At 38.8% G+C, this 15514-nt stretch overlaps 1 protein-coding gene across 4 annotated transcripts in view; it reads left to right on the plus strand.

The window, feature by feature from the left end:
- The first annotated feature begins 8 nt into the window (after window positions 1-8).
- The window catches only part of AKAP11 (A-kinase anchoring protein 11), a 50112-nt gene continuing 34606 nt past the window's right edge, over window positions 9-15514 (plus strand). The window contains exons 1-3 of one of the 4 annotated variants that reach the window (XM_023513684.1): window positions 9-82; window positions 486-820; window positions 15037-15146. In XM_023513684.1, the coding sequence (XP_023369452.1) occupies window positions 15087-15146 (60 nt within the window). In that variant the 5' untranslated portion in view covers window positions 9-82; window positions 486-820; window positions 15037-15086. Of the gene's footprint in view, window positions 83-331; window positions 821-15036; window positions 15147-15514 lie in introns of those variants that run through there. The other 3 variants (XM_023513687.1, XM_023513686.1, XM_023513685.1) reach the window with 3 other exon arrangements.

Consider the following 15514-nt stretch of genomic DNA (forward strand, 5'->3'; position numbering starts at 1 on the left):
GCCAGCCGGTTTGCCAGGCTCGCGCGACTGGTCGTTGCGGGCCGGTGACATGCCTGTGAGCTGCGGAGGCTGCGGCCCCCAGGTGAGCCGGGCGCGAACTCCCCGGTGGCGTGAGCAGTGCCTTGGCTGGGGTGGCGGCGGGGTGTGGGGCTGGGTCGGATGGAGCGGCCCGGCTCCGTGCCTCAGCCCCTCCGCCTGCCTTCAGTCCCTGTCGCGGCCGCCTGAGCTGCGACTTCGCACGGCAGTGGGAGGAGGGCGGGAGGAGCGGGGCCGAAGGAAGAAGCTTAAGGCGCTGGGCCCGGAGGGGAGGCGGATTCTCGGGCTTAGGAGTCTTTCTGGGGTCCTGAGTGTTGGGGTGGAGCTGCCGCCCCTTTGAATGACAGGCTTAGTTTCTATCCCCGGGGTGGTCTTCAGAGCCGAGACCCCAGGGTGCGTGGTGGGGGGGGTGTGTGTGCGCTTAGTTTGTGTTCGTGATGTGCGCACAGGAGCATATGCAGGAGGAGGACGACGTTGCACTTTGTCCCCGAATACCAAGCATCCTTCACTGTCAGAATCCTGGAGCCCTGGAACCAGGCGTTACTTGCATCTTGTGACAGAAACAGAGGGCATCAAGCCGTTCCTCGGAGTATTAATAATTTGAATTTCTGTCGTTCTAAGCTGTTAATGGCTTAAATGTTGGCCATAAAGTATTACGAATGGATTGACTATACTGCTATTATTCCAGGCGTCTAAGCTGCTTTATTAAAAATGTGGAGATGTAACGGAAGTACTTAAAACTTTGGCAAATGGCGATGACAGTAAAATTTGAACCACTACAATGGTATGACTTGGTAACTTTTTTTTCCTCTGCTTTCCCTTCTCCCCTAAAATCTTACTAAATTCAAAGTGGTTGAGCTTTAGATGGTAGGGATTTTCAGCATGGGAAATACTGCTGAGATACAAATCCAATGGCTTTAGTGCGAACTGGAATTAAGAATTCCTGTTTCAGTTACTTGGAGAATGTTCGCATTTCCCTCAGCTTCTTCCCATCTTGTTAAGAATGTTACTTTGATTGTTTTTGTTGTGTCTGAAAATACTCAGAAAATAGAGTACTACTCGGAAAAGATGTGCTCAGTAGTTCAAAAATGATTTTGTTTAAATATCAAGATTTTAAGGTAAATGGCAGTCTAGTGCCCTGCATGACTAGTGACAGTTAAAATGGTGTAATTCAGTGAATTTTTTAAAACACATGGTCATATTTTTCAAGTACTACCCTGGTTATTTGTGCTTTTGTGTTTTTTCCAGCAAAACTGCCCTGGGGGTGGACAGTGAATTTTACAATTAGTTAGAGCTATGAGTAACAGTGATTTATAGATTGGAAAATGTAGGGAGTTAGGGAAGAAATATGCTCCCAAGTTGAGCTAGGTGACTAGTGTATGTACTCACATAACTGCACTGTTGATAAGATTAGTGAGGGCCTAGAGGTATATAATACAAGGCCCGTGATATCATTTCACAGATATTGAGAATATGGGAGTTACCTAAAACCCAGAGCCACTGTGGGAATTTCTCTATCCTTCTTTTAGTCTCAGAGCTTCAGTGGTATAAGTCTAGAGGCTGGAAAAAGGAAGGTACTTTTGATTTTTTAAAAAATTTTTTAAATTTCAGGAACTTACTGCAGGGAAAAGAAACTCAAACCCACTCAGCTAATACATTAAAGGCCATTTTAAGGGAAATTTCCAGTTGTAAATAGGTGGAGGAATTCTGTCTATATTTGAAAAAATGTGAAAAACTTACAAAGTATTTCTTTGTCTATGGGCAGCGTAGATCAGTTTAGATTAGAAAAGTTCTTACTGTTCCATCTTGGCAAACTCATTTTCAGAGATAGAAAAATAGAATTTTTTGCTGGTTTTTGTAACCTTTTGGCCAGGGTTTCAAACTTAAAGGGTAGGCTGGACATGATAAAAGCAGGAAAATTAACATTTTTGGATTAGTCTCAGAATGTTCCGTGGGAAATAAGAGAAATGGTTTGTGTAATGTCCTGGAACAGAGAGGTGGTTACATGAGTGAAGAGGAGGTGTAGTGTAGAGTTTTGGTTTTGGAGTCAAGACAACTAATATCTGTTAATATTTCTTAGACTTTTTTCACTTATCCTTGACATTAAAATACACTCAAAAAGTGTGAAGTAAATAGTAGCTGCTTACTAAGTGTTATTTCATTGATCTCTATTACTGGCTCAAGGATTATTTGGCTATAGGGAACAAAAGCCATTGAAATTAGTCTACTTATAAAGGAGTATATTCAATAACTTCAGTTTTTTTTTCCACCCAGGAAATACATGGTCTTACATCACTGCTACTCACAGTTTCTTTCACATTGGTCTTCTCTTTAAATCTCTTGGTTTCTGCATTCCTGTAACTTTGGTTTGTATGAAACTTTTTGTTTTCTGTGGCGCCAACACCAGACTCACTTTGGCTTTGCAATGTGGTTCTTAGCAAATATCTCCAAGTCTCAACTCTAAATTTCTACAGAGAGAATTCAGTTGGTTAGTTACCTACTTCTAGTCCAGATGGCTGAGGATGGAATAAGGTGGGAATGGGAAAATGGATGGGAAGGAGACTTAGAGGTGTGTCTCACCATTTATGGGGCTACATTTTAAAGTCTAGTTTAGATGCTTTAAGAAAAGAAGTGTTAACAGAGAGGAAATGATATATGGATACCTCAGATATGCTTTAACATCCTGTATTTAGAGCTCTTCCCCTGGCACTGCGTTGAACTTGCTCTCAGCTTAGTAATGATCTAACCAGATCCAGTGGTCTCTTTTCTGGACAGATTCTCAGTTAGGGCAAATTGCTTAAAAGATAGGTGTCTCAGGTGTCCTATATGTACAGTGGGTGTCACATCAGCACCTTCTGTTGTGAGAAATAAGAATCATGTATGTGAAGTAATTAAACAGTGTCTGGTTGCCACACAGCAGGCACAGTGCAAGATATGGTATTAGTATTTGTTGAGTACATGCTGTGTGGTGGGTGCCGCGATAGGGACTTCTGGAGTGTTCACAGAGGAAAGAACATTATTTTGCCCGCAAGGAGTTTAGAAGTTTAGGGTTGACCACTCATCCTTAAAACTATTTCTTGACTACATTGACGCCAAATTCTTCTAAAGCTCTAGCTCATCTACCTTGAAATCTTCCCTGAAATCATTTATCATGATTGTGTCCTTAGTTCTCTCTTGATTTTCTGGTCTTTCCCAGTCCCTGGGATCAGCTTTCAAGGTCTGTGGAAGTATGATTTCAAAGTCTCTAGTTCTGACTCCCAACTAAATCAGTTAATTTTCTTTTTCTTTTTTCTTTTTTTAGACAGTCTCACTTTGTTGCCCTGGGTAGAGTGCTGTGGTGTCACAGCTCACAGCAACCTCAAACTCTTGAGCATAAGCGATTTTCTCTTGCCTCAGCCTCCCAAGTAGCTGGGACTACAGGCAACTGCCACAACGCCTGGCTATTTTTTGGTTGTAGTTGTCATTGTTGTTTGGCAGGCCCAGGCTGGATTCAAACCTGCCAGCTCTGGTGTATGTGGCTGGCGCCCTAGCTGCTGAACTACAGGCACCAACCCTAAATCTGTTAATTTTTAATTCCTTTTTGGATATTACCATAATGACATAAAACGCTATCTTCCAGTTACCCTCTAAATGGCAGACTTTTCTTTCTTCCAGCACCCCAGTCCTGAAACCTTGAGGTTATCTTTCACACACTTCTTTTTTATGCCTTATGTATCCAGTCAGTTAATAGGTACTGTGTGGGCTTACAGGGTGCTTCTGTGTCAAGCACTGGACTGTTCTGCAAAGCAGATCTGTTCACCCATTTCTGCTACTAGCAGATTAGGGAGAGCCTTACTATGTTTCAAAGAGCCACTTTAAATGCCTTTCCTGCAGTATACTCTTTGAGTCATGGAGTCACAGATGGCACTCACAAAGAGAAATTTGTTTCTGGGTTAAAATTCTGAACATATTTTTTGTTAAAAATCTTGTAGGTGGGGCTATGCATAAGATTATTACTTGAATTTCTAGATAGCATATTTACTCTGAAAACATAACCTGAAGATTTTAGGTTTTGTAATTTTTTTTTTAAAGTTGTGTTGATTATTACTGTGCAGGAGTTTGGAAGTCAATAGTAGTTCACACTTAGTACTTTGGTAACTAGGCTCATGTTATTACTTTAAATACCGGTGGTGGTTGGGCTCAAACATACTTTAGAAGTGGCTCCTAACCTGCGATGTAGTTGAAGGACTAATAATTGTTCTCTATGATTGAGAAAAAAAGATGATAGGGTAGATATTCCTAGATTAATTTTTCAAAAAGTCATAAGGTAAGTAGCCCTATTTTCTATTAATGATGTCCCTGTTGTCATTGAATGCCCTTCTGAAATTAATGTCCTTGATAACAATTTTTCTTCACCTTACAGCTTGTTTAATTCATTAAATATGTGGTTGGTTGTTACGGGTAAGGCCTTTGGGGAATGCAGAGATGAGTAAGGAATGCAGAGATAGAATGTAAGTTCTTGAGGGCGGGGACTTTTAATTGTTGTATATCAATCACTGTTACTTAGACACTGGGTGAATATGAGCGTTGAATGTTAGCATTTTATAGTACAGGTCAGGGCGTAGACTCATACACATTTAACTGTTACATAAGGTACTATAGTTCAAGTGCTGAAATGGAGCAGTGACACCTTTGTCCTTCAGAGGGATATTTGGCAACATTTTTTTTTTTTGGTTATTGCAACTGGATGGGTATTTGTTCTTGGTATCTAGTAAGTAGAGACCTCAGATACTGCGATAAATGTCCTGCAATGCACAGACAGCTCCCTACACTTATCTGACCCAAAATGTCAACGACACTGAGGTTGAGAAACCAAGTAGTGGTAAGAACAATTGTAAATGCAAGAATGAGGCTGATTTAGGATTAAAAAGAAAGGGCAGAAACTATGAAGAAGCAAGTATCTTAATAGATATTAGGACATATTCAGATCTTTTTTTATATAGTTGATTATTGTTTTGAAAGATAAAACAGTAACTGAGAACTGTAGCATTTTTAGATTCTGTGAGTCAAACAAATCTGTACCCAAGGAAGGGGCTAAGATTTGGGTTCCTGCCACGTGAGGTACTGTTTTTACGTATATTATTTGCATTGCATTCTCCTAGCTGTCCTTGAAGGTGAGTTTTAGTTTCCTTTTCTGCAAAAAGGGGATAATGTCACCTTTATTCCACTGTTCATTTGTTAGGTATTATTCTGTATTATTTTTTTGTTGGTTGCTTTAGGGTTTACAAGACAGTTTTAACTTAATCTTTAATTTCGTGTATTGTATAGAAACCTTATGCCAGTATTTTTTTACCACCCACCAACCACATCTTTTGTTTTTTGTCATACTTTGTATTTATATGTTGTAAACTTTACAATATATTATTTTTTTTATTCAATTTTTTTTTTTGAAACAGTCTCCCTCTTGTTGCCCTGTGGTTAAGTGCTATGGCATCATAGCTTATAGCAACCTTGAACTGTTTGGCTCAAGTGATCCTCTTGTCTCACCCTCTCGTGTAGCTGGGACTACAGGTTCCTGCCACAATGCCTGGCTAGTTTTTCTACTTTAGTAGAGACAGGGTCTCAAGCTTGCCCAGGCTGGTCTTGAACTCCTGAGCTGAAGTAATCCTTTTGCTTCAGCTTTCCAGAGTGCTAGAATCATAGGCGTGAGCCACCACACCCAGCCTATAGTATTTTTAAACCCAGTTATTTTAAGAAGAGAACAAAAGTCCAAAATGAGAAAATAACTTTTCTATTACCCTCATCTGTACCATTTCAAGTATTCTTTAATCCTTCATACAGATCCAAATTTTCATCTGATAATGTATTTTTTCTTTGCCTGAAAAATTTCTTTTCACAGGTATTCTAGTGGTGATCAGCTGATGGTTAATTCTCATAGCTCTTATTATCTGAATAAATTTGTTTTGTCAAATTTTCTTTTTTTTTTTGCTTGTTTTTGAGATAGGATCTTGCTCTGTTGTCCAGCATGGAGTGCAGTGGCGTCATCATAGCTTGCTGTACCCTTAAACTCCTGGGCTCAAGAGATCTTTCTGCCTTAGCCTCTTGCCTACTATAGGTACACGCCAGCCCACTAACTTTTCTGGGTTTTGTAGAGGCAGAGATTTTTTTTCTGAGACAGAGTTTTTAGCTGTCTCCCTGCGTAGAGTGCCGAGGTGTTGCAGCTCATAGCAACCTCAAACTCTTGGGCTTAAGTGATTGTCTCGCCTCAGCCTCCTGAGTAGCTGGGACTACAGGCACCCACTACAATGCCTAGCTATTTTTTGGTTGTAGTTGTCATTGTTTGGCAGGCCTGGGCTGGGTTTGAACCCACTAGCTCCAGTGTATATGGCTGGCACCCTAGGCGCTGAGCTATAGGTGCCAAGCTGAGGCAGAGATCTTGCTATTGTCCAAGCTAGTCTTGCATTCCTGGGCTTAATTGATCTTCCCACCTTAGCCTCCCAAAGTGCTAGAATTATAGGTGTGAGCCACTGTACTTGGCCTTTGCCTAACTTTTTGACAGTTATTTTCATTGGGTATATGGACATCTTGGTTGACCCTTTTCTCCCCCTTTTATTGCTTTAAAGATGCTCCATTGTTTTGTTTTCTGCCTTGCATAGATAGGAAATTTACTGTCCTTCTTTGTTCCTCACTGTGTAATGTATACTTTTTTCTGGTCACTTTAAAAATTTTCACTATTGGTTTTCAGCAAGTTGGTTATGATGTGTCTTAGTGTGGTTTTCTTCATATTTATTTTTATAGTTTGTTGAACCTCCTTGGATCTGTCAGTTTGTGGTTTTCATCAGATTTGGGGAATTCTGGGCCATTTTGTCTTCAGTATGTATTTTTCTATCTTCCTTCTCTGTACCCTGAATCCACCCACATGCTTTTTGGGACTCCAGTTACTCACCTTTTATAGTGCTTAGTAAGTCACAGATAGGTTAGATTTGTTGTTCATTTTTAAGTTGCTTTTGTCTGTTTCATTTTAGTTTCTTTTGCAACATCTACAGGTTCACTGAATGTTTAATCTGTTGTTAACTGCATCTAATATATTTTTTATCTTAGATATATTTAATTTTTGTCTCTAAATGTTGTGTTTTGTCTCTTTTGTTTCTCCTATTTCTGTTCTTGTCATGACTGTGTTTTCCTGTCCTTGACTATATGAAACATATTTATACTGTAGTTTTACAATCCTTTTCTGTTCATGCCAACCTCTCGCTTATCTCTGGGTTTGCATTTGACTTTGATTTTTTTTTTTCTTTTTTTGGGGACAGTGTTTGGCTCTGTTGCCTGGATAGCAGTGCAGTCATAGCTCACTGCAACCTCAAACTCCTGGCCTTAAATGATCCTTCTGCCTCATCCTTCTAAGTAGTGAGGACTATAGGCAGGTGCCACCATGCTCAGCTAATTTATTTCTTTATTTTTATTTTTTTAGCTTTTATAGCGATAAGATCTCGCTGTGTCTTCTAGGCTGAAACGTTTAAATTTTCCTCTCCTGCATATGGGTCATATTTTTCACCTCCTTTGCATACCTGGTAGTTTTTGGTTGCATGTTAGCCATTGAGTTTATGCTGTTACTTGTTTGATTTGTTATTGTCTTTAAGCATGTTAGATTTAGTTGGGGTACACATGTTACTTGGAATCTGTTGGAAGGTTTGGAAATTTGCTTTTAGATGTTATTAATGTGGGTCCAGGCCAGGCGCGATGGCTCACACCTGTGAGCGCGATGGCTCACACGCACTCTGGGAGGCGTAGGCAGGTGGATTGCTTGAGCTCAGGAGTTCGAGATGAGCCTGAACAAAAGCAAGACCCTGTCTCTATTAAAAATAGAAAAATTACCCAGTTGTTGTGGTGGGCACGCGTAGTCTTAGCTACCTGGAAGGCTGAGGCTAGAGGATCCCTTGAGCTCAAGAGTTTGAGATTGCTGTGATGTACGATGCCATGGCACTCTACTGAGGGTGACTAAATGAGACTCTGTCTCAGAAAAAAAAAAAAAAAATATATACACACACACACACACACGCACATACGCACATAGATATGGTTCCAGAACAGCCATTAGTGTAATGCTGACTTATTTCCCCTTACTAAGGCTATTTCCTTCTATATTGCCTGATATACTACAAAGATTTACTATTCTAAACCCGATCTGGCTCAAGGTGTTGCTTGGCCTACTTCTCTCTTTTTGTTACTTCCCTAACCTCAGGTACTCTGCGTAGATTAGTACTTGTCCAGAGATTTTGGAGGAGCCCATCTGCAGCTCTCTAAGGCTCTTGCTCCCTTGTCTCTCCCTGCAGCAGTGTGCCCTATGAATTCTAACTCCTTTGGTCTCAGACTGATCCCTGTCTCCAGAGCTCAGTGAGATCGCTGGGCTGCCTGGTTTTCCTGTCCCTGTGTTGTGACCTGGAAGTAGCCGACAGCTAGTGTTTCCTTTTCTCAGGATCACAGTCCTGTGTTGCCTGTCGTCCAATGTTTTAAAACCTATTTTGTCATGTCTTACATTAAACAGAATATTAATTTTTAACATTTGGCATTTGGTCAAAGTGTATATTTAGAGCATTTATTTTAAATATAATCTCAGACGTTATGAAATAGAAATTAGTAGGGACTTTTAAATATATTTTCACAAACAAATGCAGACATACCCATTAAAACATTTAAAGCATATTTTGGTCTTTAATAATTTCCTTTTTATTTGTGAGTTAGCAGATGTTTGAATGCCTACTATATTAAAATCCAAATCCATGAAACACTTTTGTCTTCAAAGAACTTGCAGTAGGAGGAAAGTTACAAATAATGGCACCATAGGATAAAGGACAAAGCACTTTGGTATATAGGAGGTGACTACTATTTGGGCAAGGAGGGATAAAGGAGAGATGAACCAGGCCTTTTTCCAGGAGGAGGGTTCTTGAACTGATGCCTGAAGAGTAAGTAGCAGCTCAGCTGACAGAAAACCGAGGGTAGATTTGAGGGAAATGTAAGAGGATAACAGGTCAGGACTTGGTGATTTACTTACTAGACATGATAGTTTGTAAAGATTGAGGGGAAAGCCCGTTTCCAGCTTGGCCTGCTGGCTAGAATTGGTTTGTTCATTGGTTCTTTTTTTTTTTTTTTTTTTTGAGACAGAGCCTCAAGCTGTCCCCCTGGGTAGAGTGCCGTGGCATCGCAGCTCACAGCAACCTCCAACTACTGGGCTCAAGCGAGTCTCCCGCCTCAGCCTCCCAAGTAGCTGGACCACAGGTGCCCGCCACAATGCCTGGCTATTTTTTGGTTGCAGCTGTCATTGCTGTTTGGCGGGCTCAGGCTGGATTCGAACCTGCCACCTTAGGTGTATGTGGCTGGTGCCCCAGCTGCTTGAGCCACAGGTGCTGAGCCTGTTCATTGGTTCTTAATGAGAGAATACAGGAGGAGATTGTTTGGAGGGAAGGTTTTATTCAGCTTTTGAACATCTAATTTTGGAGCAACAGTAATATTTAGTTGGAAGTGTCTAGTAGGAAATTGGATATATAGAACTGAAACTCAGTATAAGAACTGAACTGAAGATTTAATTTAGGGAAGTATTTGCATGGTTAAAACCAGAGGTGGAGATAAAAATCCTTGGAAAACTAAATAAAAATCAGAACAAATGAGGATAAGAAGAAAGGTTAGGAAATACTAGTATCTGAATAACAAGTTATGATAGAATTTAGACACAGAGTAATGTAGAGGGAGACAAACATTTCTCAGTCAGAACTTACATACGGTACTTGTTAAGGATAAATTTCACAGATTCCTGCATTTCATGTAGAACTACTGAATGGGTCTTCTGGGTGTGAGAAATAAGCCGATTCATATATGTACTGAGGTTTGAGAACTGGTGTAAAGTAGAAAGGTGTTTCAGAGACTGGTTGCCAAGGTCAGTCCTCCTGAAATAAAAAAGGTTAAATGATAGATGATGTTGATGCAAATATTTCTTAGGCCAGAGGAAAGGAGGAAAGACTTGGGGAATATTTTAATTTAGTATTTAAATTATAAGAGAATGTATGCTCATCTAGAAAAATATAAAACATGTACACAGACAGAAAATCACCTATAATTACATCTACCCAGGTAAAACCACTGTCTGTACGTATCTAGTGTATGTTTTCTTTTACATTGCACATATAAATACTCATGTAGTTATACAGATTTTATACAAAATGGGAAATTGTAAACATGCAAGAACCTATCTTAATCTGTCATCTTCCTATATTATGGATAAATGATGTTTTGTAAACATTTAAGTAAATCCCATTTACAATTGATGACCAATGTCATCAATTTAGTGTACCTCCTTTAAGACATTTCTTAGGCATATACAAACACATATACTGAGTGTGAGGGTCGTGTGTGTGTGTGTGTGTGTGTATTTCAAATTACAAGTGAGGACACACTATTTACACCATTCTGCAGCTTACTTTTTCATGCCAGTATGTTTGACTCTAACATTCTTTCTAACAGTTGGGTAATAATCACATGAAAGTATTATAATTTATTTGAATTTATAAAGTTCTAGGTTATTTTTAGTTTGTCAATTTTTGTTTTAGTGAATGTCACACATCTTTATGACTTTTGTGGAAGTTTATGTGTAGGATAAATTTAAAGAAATGCAATTGCAGGATCAAATGGTTATGTGTATTTATTCAGAGTTTCCTATATCTCTGTTCTCTGCACGCTTTATAATTTTTTTCTGATTGCCTTCCTTGTTTTCCTTTACTTTCTGTGATTTTTCTTAAAACTTCCTTGGTGTTCTTTTTTTTTTTAGAATTATCAGTTCTGCTTTTTTGTTGCTTCTCAGGAGGCTCATTTCTTGTATTTTTTTTCTGTGTCTTTCCTGAGCTCTGGCAGCTCACTTCTCGGTTGTTTGCATTATCTGTTCATCTGTACTTGTCTTTCATCTACTTTTTTTCAAATGAGCTAGGTAGATTTACTTAATTTCTTTAACTGTAACTAACACACTTACTTAGTCCCTGCTCCGGTCTCCTGCTTATTCACCCAAAATAGAACACAAAGCAAAAAAAGTGTTAAGTGAAAAGTTTATCGTAACACAAAGATATTATAGGGGGAAACACTTATTTTTGCTCTTTTTGTGATATTTGTCTAAAACAACCTTCTCTCTCATTTTATAAGATGCTAAAGAACCCCTGCTTGGTTCTTACCCTTTCTTGCTCCATCTGTGCTTCATTTCCCAAAATGATTATTTTTCTTTTTATTTGCTTTACCAGAAATACATATCACCCCATCTTGGATTCACTTTTATATTGCACATATATTCCCTAATAGATTTTTTTTTTCTTCATGAAATGATATTTTACTTACATTTTTAAGTTAAACACAGAATGCTGTAGTAAGGTCAGTAAATTGTTTTCTTCCACGAGTGAAGCAGAGTGTAAATATTTACTTCAGCTTAGTTGCTTTTTAATATTTTCAAACAGTGGTATAAATTCTGAGGTGCTATTACGTCATGTGAGTTGGAAGAGCATGATTATATTTGGATTTTTTTGGTATATCTTCCTGTGTGTTTTTTGTTTGTGTTTTTTTATGTTCCTTCATAGAACTTACATTGAAGTCTATTTTTTTATTACTCAGTAATACAGGCATCCTCAAACTATGGCCCACAGGCCACATGCAGCCCGCCTGCTGGGTGTTTTTGCTGCCGCTGCCTGTCCTGCTTAGCAACTGACTCGTTTTGGGCCCGCAGTCCAGCCCTCCAACAGTCTGAGGGACAGTGAACTGGCCCCCTGTTTAAAAAGTTAGAGGACCCCTGCAGTAATATAATAATATTACTTTATTATTATAAGGTGCTGTTCAGGAATGCTGGGGTAAAGTGAACTAGCCTTGCCAAAGCCAGGCTGCTGTCTCAGAGTACTGTGTTTCTTCTCCCTCGGGGACGTGTCTTGTGGCACCTTAGGGTGATTAGTGAATTAGTGTTTATCTTTGCAGTTGACCTTAGTCATCAGCTCAGAGGTGATTACTGCTGTTTCCTATCTCTTCTCCCTGCTTCCCTTTCAGGCAAAGTTAGGAGTCAGAGAGTGACATGAGGCAGGCCATTCCCCTGTCCTCTTGTGTTGTTTCTCATGGCTGCCTTTGCAGCATTGTAGGATGACTTTAAGGTTGCTTAATCACTTTTGTTTCTGGCCATCAGATTGCTTCTTATTTCCATTACAAATTGTGATGAACAACTTATCAAACCTTTATGCACTTTAGAGGAGTGGTTAAGAGTCCTGGTGGTGGAGTTAGAAAATTTGGCTTTGAATCTCAGCTCTGCCAGTTGTTATGTGGGCCGGGGAGAATTTTCCCTTGCCTCAGTTTTTCTCACTGTCAAACTGAAATACTGCCCTGCCAATCTTAAGGATTAAATAAGTTGTTAACGCAGATCTCTTAGCAAAGCGCTGAGTTCATGATGAGTTCTCATTTGAACCCCGTATGTTCCAAGATCATTAATTGCTTTGACAAATTCCCAGATGTAGAATTGCTGGGTCAAAGAGTAGGAGTATGAATATTGCTAGGGTTTTGACGTGCATTATAAAATTGCTCTCCAGAAAGGTGGTGCCACTTGGGAGCTGACTTTGAGAGTTTCTGCTTTTCTAGAACCCTTGCGCCGGCCTCTTATTTTACGTTTTATATGAAGTTGAAGGTAAGTCCTTCAACTGCCACTGAGAATTTCTGGCAGTTGAAGAGAATGCTGTGGGGAAAAAAGGAGAATGCCTGGGACAAATAAAAATAAGATCTTACTGCTTTGGCCATATCATAACCCTTTACACTTAAAACTTGTTTTGGTAATTTTGGTCCTCTTGATCATTTTAGTCTGTAGGTAAACATTTTAATTCTTTCATCTGTGTTTTATAGTTTCCAATGTGTTTCCCATAAATTATTTTCCATTTGATTTTCATAGTCAACTTGTCTGGTAAGTTGGATGTTATATACATCAAGGGAACAGCTCCAAAGACAATACAATAGATGCTGAAGAAGTAAAGATGTTAAGAGGCAGAGCAGGGGCTCGGCACCTGTAGTTCAGCGGCTAAAGGCACTAACCACATACACCGGAGCTGGTGGGTTTGAATCCAGCCCGGGCCTGCCAAACAACAATGACAACTACAACCGAAAAAAAATGGCTGGGGTTATGGCAGTGGCCTATAGTCCTAGCTACTTGGGAGGCTGAGGCAACAGAATTGCTTAAGCCCAAGAATGTGAGGTTGCTGTGAGCTGTGATGCCACAACACTTTACGGAGGGTAACAGCTTGAGACTCAAAAGAGGCAGAACCGGAGACAAGTGGTCCTCTTCTGAATCCTGGCGTGTCACTTTCTGTCTTGTGTTTATGGGGACTTCTTTTGTGTGATGCTAAGCCTTTCCCAGGATGGTGCTTCAATTTTAGTAATTAATCAAATTTTATTGTTATAGAGACTACTGGGACTTACTTTAGTTCATAATAGCATACCCTCATAAGTCTTTGTCTTTTTTTTTTTTTTTTTTTTGCTGTTTTTGGCCGGGGCTGGTTTTGAACCCGCCACCTCTGGCATATGGGGCTGGTGCCCTCTTCCTTTGAGCCACAGGTGCTGTCCAAGTCTTTGTCTTTTTAAAAATTAAAATATTGAAAACACTTCAGAGGAGTATGTATTTGCCCTCACACAATTTAGTTTTATCTTCCAGTATAAAATTGGAACCTCACTAAAATTTAGGGTTTTTTTTAAGTTCTTATGGAGGGGTGTGGCAGGCTAGATTGAAATTTGCTTTTGTTCATAAATTTCTTAATAGTACAAATTATACTAACCAGGTCTTGGAAACCTGAACTAGATAATATTTGGTAAGGCCAGTTTGATTTTCTGAAAATATTTAAAACTAAGCATTTCTGAAATCTTTATTGATTCATATTTTTTTTGTTTTTAGAATTCAGTTTCCCATTACTATTCTTCTAATGTGATAAAACTCTTTCCTTAGACCATTCTGAGCCCATGACGGTTATATCTGTTTTATCTCCCTTGTACCCATAGCATGTAGCACAAGTAGATTTTAGGTGAATTGACAAGGTACTGTGGTCAAATGTGGAAATTAAGTGGTCATGCCCTAAGTTGATCTAAGCTCTCAAAGGTATTTTATTAAAGCATCAGATAAAAAGTAAAGACTTAGTTTTAGAGTTTCTCCCAGGGTGTATGTGTGTGTGTATATGTATGAATTAAGTTCTATTAATCATTCAACTTGGATACCTTTTGAATTTCAGTTATTGATATGCTTCTAAGCTTCCCATATAAAGTATTTATTTTGCTCGTCTGTCTTGATATGTACAGATTTCATATTTTCATTTGTGTATTATCAAACCCTTCTGCCCAAGAAAGAAGAATATCTAGAGCAGCAGTTCTCAACCTTCCTAATGCCGCGATGTGTTTTCATTGTTACAAAGGGGTCGAGACCCACAGATTGAGAACCGCTGATCTAGAGCATTCACTGTTGTAGTAGAGATAAAAGTGACTTTGGAGAGTCAGAAAAGCTGGGATTCTTTTTGTGATATTCTTAAGATTTTAAAAGGCTCTTCAATTATTTGTTATTTAAGTTTATAATTTAAAAAGGCAGTGAGGAAAAAAATGAAAAGGGCAGTGAAATTGAATAGATAAGACTAAACTACTTTGTAATTTTGAACCTGAAAGTAATTCTCTGTCTCATTAAAAGTACTGGTTTTAGGCTTGGCACCTGTGGCTTGGTAGTTAGGGTGCCAGCGACATGCCCTATAGTTGCTGGGTTTGAACCTAGCCTGAGCCTGCTAAGCAACAATGACAACAATATGTATATAGTTAAAAGTACTAGTTTTCATCTAGTTTTAAAATATGTTGGATTACTAAGTAAATTTTTAGGGTTCAGAATATTTGTGTTTACTTTGTTTTTACTTTTGACCGAGTTCAAAGAAATTATTTTAACACAAAATTCCTGAATTACTAAACTCAATTAATTGTTTCTTTCAATGTTTTCTTTAGGTATTTTGTAGATTAATTCTTCATTGATTACCTACAACAGCAATATAGTTATGGCGACTTTCCAGCCTTTCAGAAACAGTCACATGAAGACTAGAGCATCTGTCAGAAAAGTAAGTTCACTATATTAGGATGTTTTTAGTGAGAGTTTTAATAAAAATGTTGATTAAAAAAAAGTCCTATAGATGTGATATTTTGTCATTAAATTAATTTTATTTAAATTCATAACATTAAAATACTGCAGAGATTTGGCATATATGAAAATAGCAATGTGCCATGATCACAGCGATTCATTTCCTAAAAGTTTTATTTCCTAAAGATTATAATTCCTCCTTCCCCTTTCTTCTCAGCAGTTAGTTTTCTATCTGCTTTTTAGAATATAGGCAGTTTTCTGAAATAGCTTTAAGAATATATTAGCATTATTACCAGCTTGGCACCTGTAGAACAGTGGTTATGGTGCCAGCCACATACACCAAGGGTG

Source organism: Otolemur garnettii, unplaced genomic scaffold (assembly GCF_000181295.1).
Source record: "Otolemur garnettii isolate 467f Iridium unplaced genomic scaffold, OtoGar3 scaffold00043, whole genome shotgun sequence".
In the NCBI taxonomy this organism is placed as follows: Eukaryota; Metazoa; Chordata; class Mammalia; order Primates; family Galagidae; genus Otolemur; species Otolemur garnettii.